At 49.8% G+C, this 16,312-nt stretch overlaps 1 protein-coding gene across 1 annotated transcript; it reads right to left on the bottom strand.

The window, feature by feature from the left end:
* Positions 1-8,830: 8,830 nt before the first annotated feature.
* LOC116540446 (cryptic protein-like) lies at positions 8,831-16,251 on the bottom strand. Its single transcript, XM_032263937.1, has 6 exons — positions 14,882-16,251; positions 14,525-14,574; positions 14,258-14,431; positions 13,453-13,567; positions 13,106-13,215; positions 8,831-9,102 (listed from the first exon to the last, which is right to left on the bottom strand). Exons 1-6 carry the CDS (start codon positions 14,902-14,904, stop codon positions 8,885-8,887), a joined length of 690 nt encoding a protein of 229 aa, XP_032119828.1. The 5' UTR covers positions 14,905-16,251; the 3' UTR covers positions 8,831-8,884.
* Between the last annotated feature and the right edge of the window lie 61 nt (positions 16,252-16,312).

Genomic DNA, 16,312 nt, shown 5'->3' with positions numbered 1-16,312 from the left:
GCAAAGTGAGCTAGGTAAGTCTCCCTGTTCGCAAGAATGGAGTCCTGACAGGGGGGCCAGCCCTGACAATGTCTAACCACGCCCAGTGCTTGAGTGGGGTTGTGTCCTCTCGACTTTGAGGGATTGGAAGGGGGGGATGGTCCTGTAGGCAAGGGCTTTCTTCACAAAGAGCAGAGCGGAGCAGCTGCAGGCACCTGCAGCCCCTCCGTGTGAGGAGCCCTAGGCAGGCTTGGCTGGGAAGTGGGGTGTTTGTGGGATGGGCATCCTCCTGCAGCCGCAGCCCCTCCTGGTGAGGGGCCCTCGACGGGCTTGGCATCACTGGGATAGGCTTCACTCCCTGCAGATGTGCTCAGGGCAGGCCTCCCTGGCCTGCACCAACCTTTGCCATTCTCTTGCCTTCTCCCCTCCAATGGCCACACGAGATACCAGCCTGTCCAGCGCTTTCTATAAGCTTTGTTGGTTTTCCCAAAATGCCAAAAAGAATACTGGGGGAGTCTCAGTGATGAGTGGACGTCTTTGCCTTCCCATCTTCATCTTTCCTGAGCCACACCTACGGCCCTCTTCCTCTTCCTTGCCACCCTCAGAAACATCCTTAATCCCTTCTCTTGAGTTGTGACAGGAGGATTTCTGGAGCCAGACTCCTGCTGGAGCTGACCTGACAGCTGGGGGGAAGAGGACACTGGGCCTGTCCACAGCCCTTCACTGCAGGGGACCCCCCGGGGAGCACCAGGCTAGAGCCAGACTTCACTGAACACTGTCTCCCTCCACCCACAGGGTCCCAGCTCTTTGGCGCCAGCCTGGCTTCCAGCCTGACACACAGGGCCACTCAACACCATTCAGTGGTGCAGCCAGGAGTTCAGAAACCAGGGCGATGCTGAGGAAGTGGGTGAGGGGCAGGGAGAGAACACAGACATATACGTGAGCCAGAAGGAAACTCAAACCATGATGCGTCTGAGATTTTATTTGTTTATAAATAATAACTCAGTCTCACTCTGTCATCCAGGCTGGGGTGCAGTGGTGTGAGGACACTCTCCCTGCAGCCTCTACTTCCTGGGCTCAAATCATCCTCCCTCTTCAGCCTCTCGAGTAACTGGGACCACAGACACGCACTGCCACACCTGGCTAATTTTTAAAAACTTTTTTGTAAGGAAGGAATCTCATTATGCCGCCCGGGCTGGTCTTGAACTCCTGGGCCTCTCAAAGTGCTGAGATTATGGGGGGACCCCCTGTGCCTGGCCTCATTTTATTTTTATATTCACTCAAAATGACAACCTCGACAGGTTTCCTTGCAAAGGTGTGCAGAGGACAGCAAGGACTTCAAGGAGTAGATCAGGAGGACTTGGGTGGGGCTCGGCACCTTCCCCACCCCCCACTGTGAGCGCAGGAGGAGGACCACCTGCTATCCTGACGCTCTTCCCTGAAGAAGCCCTCATGTCGATTTTTGTATTATAGTGTTTCTTGCTCACCACGCAGGAATTAAGGCTGGCAGGAGTGAAACAGACAGACTTTCCACACAATATTAGACCCCAAATGGTGAAACGTGGAGGAAGATTCCCCCAGCTCTGCCTAGAGGCTCCTTTCTCCTGAGGGCTTCAGCAGCACTGGGCGGATGCGGCTACACCAGGGTCTGACTATGGAAGACAGGAGCCCTGTTCTGCGTCCAAGCTATTGAGATCCTGGGAGGGTTGACTAAGGCCACCTGTAATACCAATGGGAACGAGGGTGGGGCCAGAGTGATGCCGTAGTGGGGGAAGTTATTTCATATATATATATATATATATATAAACATTTTTTTTAATTTTAATTTAAAAAAAATTTTTAGAGGAAGAGAGAAAGAAAGAGAAAGAATAAAAAAAAGAAAAAGAAAAAAAAAGAATGAAGGAGAGGAAGAAAGAGGAAGAGGGAGAGAGAACAGGGGTGTTGCTTTATTGCCCAGGCTAGAATGCAGTCTAAAGATGGGTATGCCTGTAATTGTGTTTAATAATGGAGACATAAAAAAAAATGAGGGAAGAAAATAACAAGCAGCCAACCAATATTTCATTTAAACCTGTAAATAGGTGTGATGTGGTACTGATAAGAGCGTATATTTTGTGTATTTAAAGTGGAGAGTTCTACAAATGTTAATTAAGTTTACTTGTTCCGGATCTGCGTTCAAGTCCTGGATATCGTTGTAAATTTTCTGTCTCATTGATCTGTCTAATATTGATGTTGAAGTCTCCCACTATTATTGTGTGGGAGTCCAGGTCTCTTTATAAGTCTTATATATCTGGGTATTCCTGTATTGGGTGTGTATATATTTAGGATCTTTAGCTCTTCTTGTTACATTGATCCTTTTATCATTACGCAATATCCTTCTTTGCTTCTTTTGATCTTTGTTGCTTTAAAGTCTATTTTATCAGCAAAAATTGCAACTCCTGCTTTCTATTTATTAATTTTTGCTCACCATTTGGTTGGTAAATCTTTCTCCATCCCTTTGTTTTGAGTCTTTGTGTATCCTTGCATGTGAGATGGATCTGGATGTAGCATACTAACGGGTCTTGGCTTTTTTTGCCTATCTGTGTCTTTGGATTGGGGGATTTAGTCGAATTAAATTTAGAATTCATAACAATATATGTGAATTTGATACTCCCATTTAATGTTAGCTGGCTGTTTTGCCCATTAGTTGATGTAAATTCTTGATTATGTTGATGCTCTTTACTTTTTGGTATTTTTTAGAAAGGCTGATACTGGTTGTTCCTTTCTATTTGTAGTGGTTCTTTCAGAAGCTCTTGTAAAGCAGGCCTGGTGGTGATGAAATCTCTGAGTGCTTGCTTGTTCACAAAAGATTTTATTTTTCCTTCGCTTATGAAGCTTAGTTTGGCTGGATGTGAAATTCTGGGTTGAAAGTTCTTTTCTTTAAGGATGTTGAATATTGGCCCCCACTCTCTTCTGGCTTGTAGGGTTTCTGCTGAGAGATCTGCTGTGAGTCTGATAGGCTTTCCTTTATGGGTAACCTGACCTTTCTCTCTGGCTGCCCTCAGTATTTTCTCTTTCATTTCAACCCTGGTGAATCTAGCGATTATGTGCCTTGAGGTTGGCCTTCTTGAGGAATATCTATGTGGTGTTCTCTGTATTACCTGGAGTTGAATATTGTCCTGCCTTGCTAGGTTGGGAAAGTTTTCCTGAATAATATCCTGAAGCGTATTTTCCAGCTTGGATTGATTCTCTTGGTCACATTCAGATACACCTATCAAACGTAGATTAGGTCTTTTCACATAGTCCCATATTTCTTGGAGACTTTGCTCGTTCTTTTTTATCCTTTTTTCTCTAATCTTGTCTTTTTGTTTCATTTCATTAAGTTGATCTTTGACCTCTGATATATTTTCTTCTGCTTGATCAAGTCGGCTGTTAAAACTTGTGCATAGTTCACGAAGTTCTCGTGCTGTGTTTTTCAGCTCCATTAATTCACTTATATTCCTCTCTAAATTGTGTGTTATTGTTAACATTTCACCAAAGCTTTTTTCAAAGTTCCTAGTTTCTTTGCATTGGGTTAGAACAAGTTCTTTTAATTCACAGAAGTTTCTTATCATCCACCTTTTGAAGCCTGCTTCTGCTAATGGAACACACTCGTTCTCCATCAGGCCTTGTTCTGTTGCTGATGAGGAACTGCGATCCCCTGTAGAGGGAGAGGTGTTCTGATTTTGGGTATTCTCAGCCTTTTTAGGCTGGTTTCTTCCCTTCGTTATAGATTTATCCATCTCTGGTCTTTATAATTACCATCTTTATAGTTGGGTTTCTGAGTGGACGTCCAACTTGTTGATTCCCAGCGCTAAAATCTGAGCAACCCACTGCGCTGGCCAAAACGGCGGCGTTAAGATTGATGGCGCTTTCTGATTCTGCACCAAGAACCACCGCACCAAGGCAGTGGCAAAACTGCCTCGTCGGCCTCAAGAGTTGCGCTGGCGACCCGTGGGGCTCCTCCGCTGGGAATCTCCTGGTGCGTGAGCAACAAAAATTGATCTGAAAGTGTGGCGTCCTCTCGTTCTCTGTGCTTTCAGTGGGAGCTACAATCCCGAGCTGCTAGTGATCAGCCATCTTGGATCTCTCCTAATTAAAAAAATTTTAAGACAGGGTGTGCTCTCTGTCGCCTAGGCTGGAATGCAGTGGTGCCATCATATTATAGATGACTGCAGCCTCTATCTCCAGGGCTCAGTGATCCTCCTGCCTCAGCCTCCCAAAGTGTGGGGATTACAGGCGTGAGCCACTGTACCTGGCTGGAAGGTTTCATCTGATGCGAAACATGTCTGAGGGAGCAAAGACTCTGGGATGACTGAAGTCAGGCCTGGCAAGCAGCCCACACAGGGAGGCTCAGGAACAAGGACTGAAATCCTAATTGATGTCAAACTCATAGTGGAGGTTCACAGTCTCTCCTAGGCAGCAGAGAATGTGCCTGGGATTTGGAATCAAGGGGCTAAACTGTAGTCCCTGGTTTCCCACTCTCTGGCTTCAGTACCTGCTGAATTCTTCCACCTCCTCAAGCCTGGGTTTCCACGTATGTCAAACAAAGACCGTGAAGGTGCCTTTTCTTTAATCATGGTCTATCACATGCCACGAGGGAAAAATCCAAAGCCCTGCTTGGAGGCGAGATGTATTATGAAGGGAAGTCATTGGCTCAGTGGCGGCTTCTGACGCAGGGCGCTGCCGGTTTACAACCCCGTGAGCATTTGCTGGGTGGTGATGAGACTTCTCTCAGATTTACTGAGGTGTCCTTGGCAGAGAGTAAACCTCAGAGGCAGCAGCAGGCTGCTGGGCACAGTGCTGGGTCTGAGCAGATGCTTGTTATTCACCATCCTCTTCTCAGCTCCGGGCCGCGCCCCGCCAATGAGCCAGAAAGTCACCCCACCAGCATCTCGGGAGCTTTAGCAAGGACAACCCAGGAGCCTCAGCGGCTCCTTAGTACATAGTGGTTCTAATGGCGTGAACAGCTCTTGCCTATTTGTTTTTAAATGTGGGTTTTATTGTTATTTAGGTACGGCAAGAATGCAGTCATGGAAATGATGAAAAGACAGTCCAGTCCGTTACATTCACAGGGCAAGAGGACAGGACATTCCACGCCACACAGGGCCACATGGAGAGGCACCAGGGTCAATCAGGAAGCAGAGAAAGTGAGGGGAAAATGTGCCAGGCAATTAGGGACAGCCCTGTGCCCTGGAGCCTACAGAAATGACTCACTAGCCTACCCTACACCACCTGCCCTGCCTCACCCACTCCTTCCCACACATGCCACCGTGCAAGCTCCTGCCCAAGGTGCTCGCTCCCTCTGCCTCCCGGGCCATCCTGGGGCTGCCTTGTGTGGCACTGCATGGCACACCTCCCGTTTCTAATTGATAATACACACTTCCTCCTCCTTGACATCATTTCCCTGTCTGCCTTCTTACCATACCTGATTAAAACGAGTCTCGTTTGAAAACACACTGATTCGGAAAAGCAATCACTCATGTCAACAAACCAGTAATATTCTCACATAGAGAGTGCCAAAGTTGAAATGGTTCAGTTAATTAGCATACCTTGTAGAAGGATTGGAAATAGCTCCACGGTAGATCACTTTTCAGATTTAATGACAATAAACTTGTTGGAGAGTCAGTGAGTTAGGATGCAACTCCATTTGCCAAATCGTGGTTGCAGCACAACCTTACGTTTGAGTGCCGATAGAAGATCTGATAAAAATCAACAAAAGGACATAGGCTATATGGAATAAAGGTGGTTGTATATTTTGTTATGACTTGCAAATTCTGTGCTATAATGTACTTTGTATGAGTAAAACTTGTAATAAAGTGCCATCAGCATACTTATACACCTCCTTTGTTGCTGGAGAGCCGGTTCTTAGACACTGAGCTGCACACCCATCCCTGCGGCAGTGCTGCAGACATTTCCCAGTCCAGCACCCCACATGCTTGGCAGCTTTCAACTCCTGGAGATCCAGCCCGCTCTGTGGCCACAAGCTTCCATAATACTGTGCCGAGGTCCCAGAGGGGTCCAGGTGCTGGCCAGATCAGTGCGTGCCGAGCAGCTGTGACTATGGGAGGCATAGCTCCTTGTTCTCCTTTTCCCATAACCGATGGTCCAAGTGAGATGAGAAATGCCTGTGCGTGTAAAGCTTATCAAACCTAATTTTAAATTCCCGGCCGGGCGCGGTGACTCACGCCTGTAATCCCAGCACTTTGGGAGGCCGAGGCGGGTGGATCACGAGGTCAAGAGATCGAGACCATCCTGGTCAACACGGTGAAACCCCGTCTCTACGAAAAATACAAAAAATCAGCTGGGCATGGTGGCGCGTGCCTGTAATCCCAGCTACTCAGGAGGCTGAGGCAGGAGAATTGCCTGAACCCAGGAGGCGGAGGTTGCGGTGAGCCGAGATCGCGCCATTGCACTCCAGCCTGGGTAACAAGAGCGAAACTCCGTCTCAAAAACAAAACAAAATAAATAAATAAATAAATAAATAAATAAATTCCCAAAACTGAATTCCACAGAAAGGTCACTCCCAGACACTGTTGCTGGTGTGATATATGGCTGCATGTGCCAGAGTGGCTTTGCAGACAATGGAAATTGAGACTATATCCAGAGGCTGCTTGCTCACAGCTAGAAAAGCCAGTTTGGATCTAGGCTAGAGTGGGGAAACGGTGACGGGCTGAAAGGAACAAGGGCTCCCCTCAGCTGCAGGCATTTGCTAAACCCCGACATAGGAACAGGCTGAACACACCAGCCCTATGCTGGTACAAGTCCTTATGCATCCCTTCATCTCCTTCCAGTGTCCCTGGCAAGTGGCTCCCTCAGAGAGGGCATGTACGGACAGATTTTGCTTTTCTAGGATGTGTGGGGGATGAGTGAGCCAGGGCTAAGCTGGCAAGGAAAAGGGCAGCTTCTATAAACTCTGCAGAATGGACACAGCTGGAGACTGCTCTGGGAAGGGAGGTGCCCTCCCTCTGTCCGGGTGAGCAAACCCAGGAGTGTGAACAGGCTCTTCCCAGCAAGGGGTGTTGGCAGATAGTGGCCCAGGGGATGTCTCTATCTATCCTCCTCAACTGCAGGGGACAGATAAGATCTAGGACACATTTATGTGACATTAACAGCCAGGAGCCCAGCGTCGCTCTTCTCTTCTGAAAAGTTTCTCGTTTTTAAATGTCTCCCTGGATGCCTGGGCTGCCAAAAGAAAGTGCTTTTTATTCACAAATTCTCCTTGTCTTTTCAGTGCTAGGTAGGTAAAGGCTTCCCAATTAGTTAGCAGACAGATAAATGGTGACTTTGATTTTCTTGCTTATAATCAAGAATAATTCTACTAGGCCAGGCGCAGTGGCTCACGCCTATAATCCAAGCACTTTGGAGGCCAAGGTGGGTGGATCATCTGAGGTCGGGAGTTCAAGACCAGCCTGACCAACATGGTGAAACCTCATCTTAAAAAAAAAAAAGAATCATTCTCCTAGAAGGATCCATTCTAATATTCTACTACAGAAATCCACAGAGCCAGATTTCTAATTTTCTAATTAAAATGTGTTTATACCCTAGATATTCACACTAATATTAAGAGTTCTCAGTTTTCTTTTCAACCACAACTGCGACCTTTCAAGTTCCATTTCCTAAGTGTGCCTACTGAAAATAAGGCAGTGTCTTTTTTGCCTGCCAATGTTGTAAAAAATAGGTATTCTGCAAACATGAATTTTAGGAGTAGCATATGCTTATTCATCAAGCTCTTAGGATAATTTGCAAAGTTCGTCACTTGTTCATTCCTACAATAATTAAACAGAAAAATAAGGCACTGCTCAGAACACACTTGAAACTACCTGAAGACAACTTTAATATCAAAAAATACTAATGCCTAGCAATATTTACGTCTCAAAACTTGAATAATTTTTCTCATGAACCAATGAACTCCAAGCCAGCCCTCTAATGAAGTTCTACTTTTTTATTTAATACTCATTTGAATGTTACATTAAATTCATATTTTCTTTTTTTTTTTTTTTTTTTTTGGGACGGAGTTTCGCTCTTGTTACCCAGGCTGGAGTGCAATGGCGCGATCTTGGCTCACCGCCACCTCCGCCTCCTGGGTTCAGGCAATTCTCCTGCCTCAGCCTCCTCAGTAGCTGGGATTACAGGCACGTGCCACCATGCCCAGCTAATTTTTTTTTTTGTATTTTTAGTAGAGACGGGGTTTCACCGTGTTGACCAGGATGGTCTCGATCTCCTGACCTCGTGATCCACCCGCCTCGGCCTCCCAAAGTGCAGGGATTACAGGCTTGAGCCACCGCGCCCGGCCTAAATTCATATTTTCAAAGCAAATAGTTGAAAAGATTGAAAATGCCAATAAACTAATCTACAATATAAAACGTAAAAGTAATTGTATCATGCAGGCTCGTGAACTACAGTGGATTTTAAAAGCTGAAGAGCTCAATGCAAGGGTCCTGTACCCGAGGTGTGCGCTGCTGGGGTCACATCCCGCGTGGCCAAGCCTGTGTGCTGTCACTGGGCCTGGTGTCTTGAGCTCGCTGCGCCCACCCCCCTAGACTGGCTGTGGACACGACAGCCTCAGACCGGGCAGCGGCCTGAGAAGTGGTGCTCAGGAGACGGGGGAGGCTGGCCCCGCGCCGCTTTAGGCTGAACTCCGCTGCCTTGCCTGTGCCTTCGCTTCCCACTTAACAGAGATGCGAAAGGAAGGCGCTAACGCTGCCAAGGAGGCGGCGCCAGGCTTTCTGGCTCCAGTTCTGCTCTCCCGCTGTTGCCCTGCTGTCTCTACCTACCCGTCACAGCGGTGCTGTGGAGACACGTGTCCCTCCCCCAAGGACCTGGAGCCAAAGGAGCTTTCATGAACATGTTTATTACCCAATAAAAATATTCACCCTGTGCTTCTATTTTACAACATAGAAAATGAAAGGCGATGCCCACATCCCGGCCTTCTGCAGGGGCGCGGCTCCCGCTGGGGGACGGAGGGGACGAGGGGCGGAGGAGGGCGCGCGGGCGCATCCCCGCGCAGGAAGCGGTGCAGGAGCGCGCAGGGCAGCAGGAGCAGCAGGCTGGGTGCGCCCCCGGCGCTCGGCCCGTGAGCGCGGGAGGCCAGGAAGTCTTTCGGGTCTGGAAAAACAGACAAACCCGAGATGTAAGACATGCGGTGCTGCGGCTCGGTTTGGAGGGTGTACAGAAACGCCTGCTCCCTGCCTTCTGCAGGCCCTTTCCCGGGGCCTCACTAGGCTCCGCCCCTCGGCCGCGCAGCAGGGCGAGGTGCCGGGAAGCAGGTCTCAGCCCCACGTTGACATCTGCACAGAAGGAAGCCTCTAAATGTTCGTAGAACTTAGAGAGCTGAAGGAGAATTACAGTACTGGTTTAAAAGGGGAACGAAGAACAGCCCTTCCATCTTTCTCATTTGGCCCGTCACCTTTCAGGGAATCCCGCTCCAGGTCATTGAGCGATTGGCGCAAATAGACCGTCTATGGTATACGTGGGGCAAACAGACCGGCATAAAACAGTGCCATAGTGTAGAACAGCTCACCGCCATCTGCTGCAACAAAGGTTCCACTTTTCCCCAAATGAGTGCTTGAAATATTTCTTTGACAAGGGACAGTTGATGGAGCAGGAGATGCAGCCATCCAAAGCCAGGCTGCCGTTCTGAGGAGGCCTAGCGCTGTGAGTCGCACCTCCTCGCCCCATGGGACTCACCTGCCGACCGTTCTCTAGCCTACACCGCTGGTGATAGGAAGCAGCACCTGAATGCCTAGTCCCCGTCCCCCCTCCCCACCCCTCACAGCAGGCCTCACTCTTGCTGAACCCTGAGGGTCCCTGAGCCTTGGTCTCTGTGTAGGTGGGACCCCAGTCCAGAACATAGGAATGGGAATCTCTGGAGTGGTGGGGCTGGGCAGGGTCTTGGCTAATGTCCTGGGTGGCGATTGTCATGTGAAGCGGACAACCTTGCAGGCATGGCAGCCAACACCACTAGAGCATTCTCACAAGCAAATCCAGGCCTGGTTTGGAGGGGGGTCAGACTGGTGGGAGAGCATGCCCAACTACAGGGACACTGTCTTCAGGGCCACTCAGCAAAGGCCAGCCACCTCCCTGCCCACCCACCAAGCCTGCCCTGCCTTCCACTACAGCTCCAGGAGACGCCCTCTGGACTTAGGAACCTGGCATGAGCATGAAACTGGAAATTAACAAGGAACTGATGCAGATGAGTCCCCACAGCAAGAACCACTCTCCACCCGTACACAGGCAGGCTGTATGGGCCTTGGCCAGGTCAGGCCCACTCCAGGCCTGGGTGCCGCCTCCCCATAGCACCCCACCTTGGGAGAGAGGGTTGTTCCAGGGTGCCAGACTCCTTAAACAGGAATGCCAACGTCTAGGCTCAGATGAGGCTCCAGAGAAGCTAATGCTAAGACAGGCACTCACAGCATAAGCTATTCAGGTGAGAGAAGAGTCAGTAGGACCAGGTCTATGCTGGCCTTCCCCTGAGGGAAGGGGACAGGAGGGCTGGACACAGGGTGCATGCTGACAGGCCCAGAGCCAGCTGGTGCCAGGACCTGCGAGAGCCATTCTGACGGCATCCCAGAGGCCTGGAGACTGGGTCTGGCCCACTGATGTCTGTTTGCTTGTTGGTTGGTTGTTTCTTCCCAGAATTGCATTTTTAAAAATTGAGTTTGCAACAGTGAGGTGGAGTGTTGACCCGGCTCCGTCTCACTTCCATGTTACCAGCCCGTCTCTGAAGACACCTGAGTTGGCTGCCTCACTGTGTCATTCCATAGACTCTAAATTTTAGAGTATTAAATTGTCTCTTGATGCTGGTAAAAACTGATACTTGATGCTTTAGGGCCACAGTAGAAAGAGCCACCCCCTCAGACTAACAAGGAGATCCTGGCTAGCTCAGGACTGGCAAAGGTCCCTGCTAGCTTGTAGCTTTTCATGCTTGGACTCACAGAGCATCTGTCAGAGCAAGGAGGGCTCTTGGAGATCCCCAGACCGGGGGGTCCCTGCAGGAGCCAGCGGGCCATGCTTCTGTAGCAACATTTTCTCTTCCACATACTCTTCAAAACCATCATCATCTCCCAATAAAGAATTTAAAACATTTATTTACCTATTACTGTGCTGTTGGCTTTGGAACATGACCAAATTTTCTATATTCTATATAACACTTTAAAAAATCTTCATTGTTTTCATATTTATTCTTTCTTTTCTTTTTAAGAGATAGGATCTTTCTCTGTCACCCAGGTTGGAGGGCAGTGGTGCAATCATAGCTCACTGTGACCTGAAACTCCTAGGTTCAAGTGATCCTTCTGCCTCTCAGCCTTCCAAGTAGTTGGGACTACAGGTGCTCATCACCACACCTGGCTAATTTTTACAATTTTTTGTAGAGACAGGTCTTGCTGTATTGCCCAGGCTGTTCTCAAACTCCTGGCCTCAAGTGATCCTCCTACCTCAGCCTCCCAGAGTTCTGGGATTATTGGCATGAGCCACTGTACCCAGTCATATTGATAATTACTCTTACAGGAAGAGTACAAGAATGGCACAAGGTTAAGAATCAGACCCTGTTTACTATCTGCAGAAGTCAATCTCTCTGTGTCTTAGTTTCCTCAAATGTAAAAGGTGCATCTACTTCATTTTATAAGAGTTAAATGGGGTAGTAGGCATATAAAGTGCCTGAAATACACTGAGAGCATCTCTCCTGCTGTAACACCCAGAAGAGCTTGCCCTACTGCAATGGCACCTGCCACAGAGGATGTTCAATCCTCATCGCTGTTGTCACCTTCAAGTCCTCATAGCCACCATCAGCACAGCCATCACCAGCATCACTGTAACTTTCCTTGAAGAAGGATCAGTGGGTGAAAGAACACAAAGGGATCACTGCCCTCTCTGCACCTGACAAATGACCCTGAAGGATGACAGCACTATTCTATCCAGCTTTCACAAACAGGCCACATTTTCAGAGCCAATGTCACTGTTCTTGGCCGATAGTAATCACAGCACTGGATGTTTCCAAGAATGTAAAATCATGACCGGATATCCTGGAAGTCATCACAGCTAGACCCTTCCCCACGTTCCCACTGGGGCGGCCTAATGGCAGGTGGGAACTGACTTCATCTGTGAGGACCACACAAGCACCCCCTGCAATTCTGATGCCTGCCCGTGAAATCTGCGTCCTCTTGTCTCTGGTGCAGCTGGTGACTTATAGGCAGAGGCCGAGCACGCATAAAAGAAGGGGTGCTTTGGGAAAATGTGATCTGCATGTGGAGAGCACTCTCCTGCTGGCACCATGGAGAGCTAGCTGAGAAGAGAGCTGGATGGGAAGTGGGGCTGAGGGCTGCGCCTCTATTAAGAGTGTCCCTTGACTGCTGGTCCCATCAGGGAGAGAAGGGAGGGCAGGAAGGGAAGGAGAGCAAAGCATACATTAAGTGTGCTCCCCACTGCGGGCCTCCAAGAGCAAGAGGGAGGCTGGGGAAGCCAGGTTGAAGATCTTTGGCCCCCGGTGCTGCCCTCCACACAGCCCGACAGGACGGCCTGAGGACAACGGGTGGGAAGTCGGGTTGCAGAGCTGTGCCCTTTGGCAGATGGAGGTGCCCAGGGCTCACTGAGGTGGAGGGAGGGGGCAGGAGAGTGGCTGCGGGGCCTTGGCTTCATCAGGGAGAGGGCAGAGCCGGGGCTAGGGTGGAGAGGCTGGGCCTTCACTACTGTGCCCTCCATTTTTAGCCCTAGCCCGTGCTCCCGGAAGAGAAGAGAGGAGGAAAGGCACAGCTGAGCGGACACGGTGCAGGGAAACCACCTGAAATTTACACAGCTAACTTGTCTCCTAGGTTCCTCTCTGCTTACCAGCTGGTCATCTCCTGAAATTCGGCTCACTGAAACAGACACGTGAGAACACTTTGGAAATCATTTTTAAACAGCATTCTGGATATGAGCAACTTCAAAACCAACTTTAATTCACTATACGATTCCCAATGAACGCTACTTTGTTCAATGACGAATCAGTCTGGTTTGCTGACTGCTATGTGGCCTGGCACTGAAAGATGCATTGTGGATGGATATGGAGGGTGAGCCAATGAAGGCTCAATGGCATGCGGGGGTGAGCTGGGGGCCGAATCGCGGGGCTTCTTACCACAGTGGCCAGGCGTCTGGAGGGGGAGGCAGTGCAGGGCCCCGAAGACGCACCTGCAGAGGTGGCAGCCGCGGAGGGTCCAGGCTCCGTGTCCCAGGGAGCCGCATTCACTGAGGAGACAGATGGGGACCTGAGTCAGTGCGGTGGCCCGCGCGCCCCTCGCCCGGCGCCCACTCCCACGCCAACCCTCCCCACCCCCCGCGCCACTGGCGCATCCCTTCCCCGGCGCCCACTCCCTCGACCCCCAAGACCGGCACATCCGTCCCCAAGCGCCCACTCCCGCGCTCCCCAAGAGCCACGCGTCCCTCGCCCGGCGCCCACTCCTGTCCCCCCGCCCCTGTGCCCACCTGCGCCTCTGGTCGTGCTCGCAGTAGCGGCCGGTGAAGTGGGCCGGGCACACGCAGAAGCTGCCCAGCACGCAGGTGCCGCCGTTCCGGCAGCAGCGTGGCCTCCCGGGCGCACCTGAGGGATCACCCCAGCGTCAGCCCCGCGCTCCCCACGCCCCGCGGCCCTCGGCCCTCAGGGTTCTCCCGCAGGGAAGAGGCCGAACGTGGCCGCCCCGGGGAGGCAATAAAATCAGCTCCCCGCCAAGTGTGTTTGCTCAGGTAAACCCTGCTTGTTAGGGATGTGAAACAAACTAACGGGTGCGGCCTGCAAGCCGGGTTTGCTCCCTCCCTGCCTTTCACATGTTAACCTCAGGCTGTGGCTTCACCTGACAGTGATTAAGCACAGGCCTCCCGGGCGGGACCACCCACGGGTGTAGTGACGCCAAACCCACCGGCGAGGGGCCTCCTGGGGAGGCGGGCCCAGCCCGCGTCTGCGATAAACCAAGCTAGGGTCCGCTGTTATCTGGGCTTGGGGTATTTATTTTCCACACATTTAAATCACAGTTCTCTAGATCTGCAGCAAAATAGCCATTGAATAGCAAATACAACCTTTTACCAATGAAAGAGTAAAACTTTGAGAAGAGTTAACACCTCACTGGGAGCTGTCTCTAGCTGTATAGCTTTGTAAGTGCATCATTATTTGAAGACAACAAAATGCTCTTCTTGGGTTTTATCCTGAATTTATCCTAGGTATTCTCAGATCTTAAACTCTGAGTTCGCAGACCGAGATGATGCCTCGGATTTTGTGGGCTGCGCGGCAACTCACCCTCTCGGAAAGCTCGGGAGTAGGGGAACCACTCCCCCGGCCTCCAGCCGTCCTCGCTCCCAGTCACCTCCCCGACATGACCCGAGGTCCAGTTGAGCGGTGTCTGTTGCTGCTTCAGGGCCGCAGCCTTGGTGACTTCCCCTCTACCGCCGTGATGTTGCTCTATTTGATAGCCTTTCAAAATACTGAAAATGTGAGACTGATAATGATTGAGAATCAAATATTTTATGCAATTAAAACTGAGACTATGAATAAAGTGTTTCTTACTGTTTCCCAAGTTGATGATCCATAATGCGAAACTGATCATAAACAGAAGCCTAGAATATTTAAAGAAAATCATTGAAGTTTAAAATACCTTTAAAAGTATAAGCAGAAATTCAAAAATACATAAAATACAATGCAATCATTATATATAAATATTAAATTATGTAAAATATTTAATTATGAATAATGCAATCATTTTGTAACTTGTGGGTTTTTATTAATGTTGCTATGGCTTAGAAAGATTTTGAGACAGAAAGTGTACACCTCTTCTAATGAACAGTCAAGCAGGTACTATGATTTATTCTGAGGCTCTTGAGACCCCCTTCTTGGCTCTAAGATCTCATGACCTGAGTTCCTTACCTGACATGGTGCCTCCAGGTCATTTTTGGTTTGAGAGTCTCCTCTCTTAGTGCACTGAAGATCAGTTTCCAGAAAAGCTGTGTCTGAAGAGCCTCTGCATTTGAGGGTGTCTTGACTCCAGGCCCCGGGGACACAGAATGGAGGAGTACAGAAGATGCGCCGTTCCCTTCCCTTCCTCAGCCAGGAGAAACAGAATGGAATCTTGAGCTCTGCAGCCCCTGAGCTACGGTTGGGCTTGTGGTGACAGGCGGGCCCTTCTGAGCCTGAAGGACGATCCCCTCTGTGACACCTGGCTAGGGGTGGGGACTCGGGCTGACTCCCCCCCAGCAGTATTTACAGTGCTGATAGCAGCAGGAGTGACCAATCTCTGATGTAAAACGTTGGTATCCAAGGTGATGAGCCATTTTCTCACTGAGAGAGAGAGAAAAAAAAATCCCAACATGGGAAAAAGCTTTCATAGGAAGGTGGAGATTTTCTATTGCATATGCTTTGTACTGGGAGATGGTGAGGGGCCCTGTGAGGGAGGGAGCCACTGTGTGGGGCACAGTCAACAGCCTTGGGTCCCAGCTGCCCTGAGTGGGGAACACGAGGATAAGAGAAAACATGTGACTCCTGCTTTAAGAGAGGCTCCCTCACTCCACAAATGGAGCCTCTTCTCTGTGCCCACCAAGTGGGGGAAGGGCACTGCCCCATTTACTATAGGACCTCTAGGGTAGGCCCTGTTACTCCTCCCACGTGGAAAGAGAGAAAGGGAGGCTTAGAGAGTTTAAGTCCCTTGGCAGTTAGATCTCTGAAAAACACGAAGGGCACAGACATGATGAGGAGACATCCACATTTATCCAAGGCAACTACGCGAGCCCTCGGAAGCACAGGCGAAACTGTGGTGCTCACACGTCGCCAAGGAGCCTTCTGAATCCAACTGAACCCAAGGGGGGAGTGATCTGGGACCTCTTCTAGCACCTTCTAAGTCTCAGTTCTTCTGACCACCAAAATAGGGACGGAGGCCCTGTTATCAGCACTAAACAAGACACCTTGCAACTCAGAGTTGCAAACTGTCTGTGATTTTAATATAAAAGCTCATTTCTAAAAATAGTATTCTTCCTCCAAGGCTGAAATAGTCTTTGATGGTGATTTAATTTCTTATACCTTTAGATGTGAGGTTTATTAAAGAGGCTGTGAAATAAAGCAATAAGAAATTGAAGGACCGGGTTGCCTTGGGGTCTCCCAGCAGTGGGTCCTGTGGGATTCGCCTGCCTCGGCCTCCCAAAGTGCTGGGTTTACAGGTGTGAGCCACTGCACCTGGCCAAATCACGGCATTTCATATGTAGAATAAGGCTTTGAAAATCTGCAGTTTGGCCAGGCTCAGTGGCTCATGCCTATAATCCCAGCACTTTGGGAGGCCGAGGCAGGAGGATCACCTGAGGTCAGGAG

The sequence above is a fragment of the Sapajus apella genome, unplaced genomic scaffold (assembly GCF_009761245.1).
Source record: "Sapajus apella isolate SASKATOON/1434 unplaced genomic scaffold, GSC_monkey_1.0 scaffold140, whole genome shotgun sequence".
In the NCBI taxonomy this organism is placed as follows: domain Eukaryota; kingdom Metazoa; phylum Chordata; class Mammalia; order Primates; family Cebidae; genus Sapajus; species Sapajus apella.
This window is presented reverse-complemented; position numbering and strand designations above follow the sequence as displayed.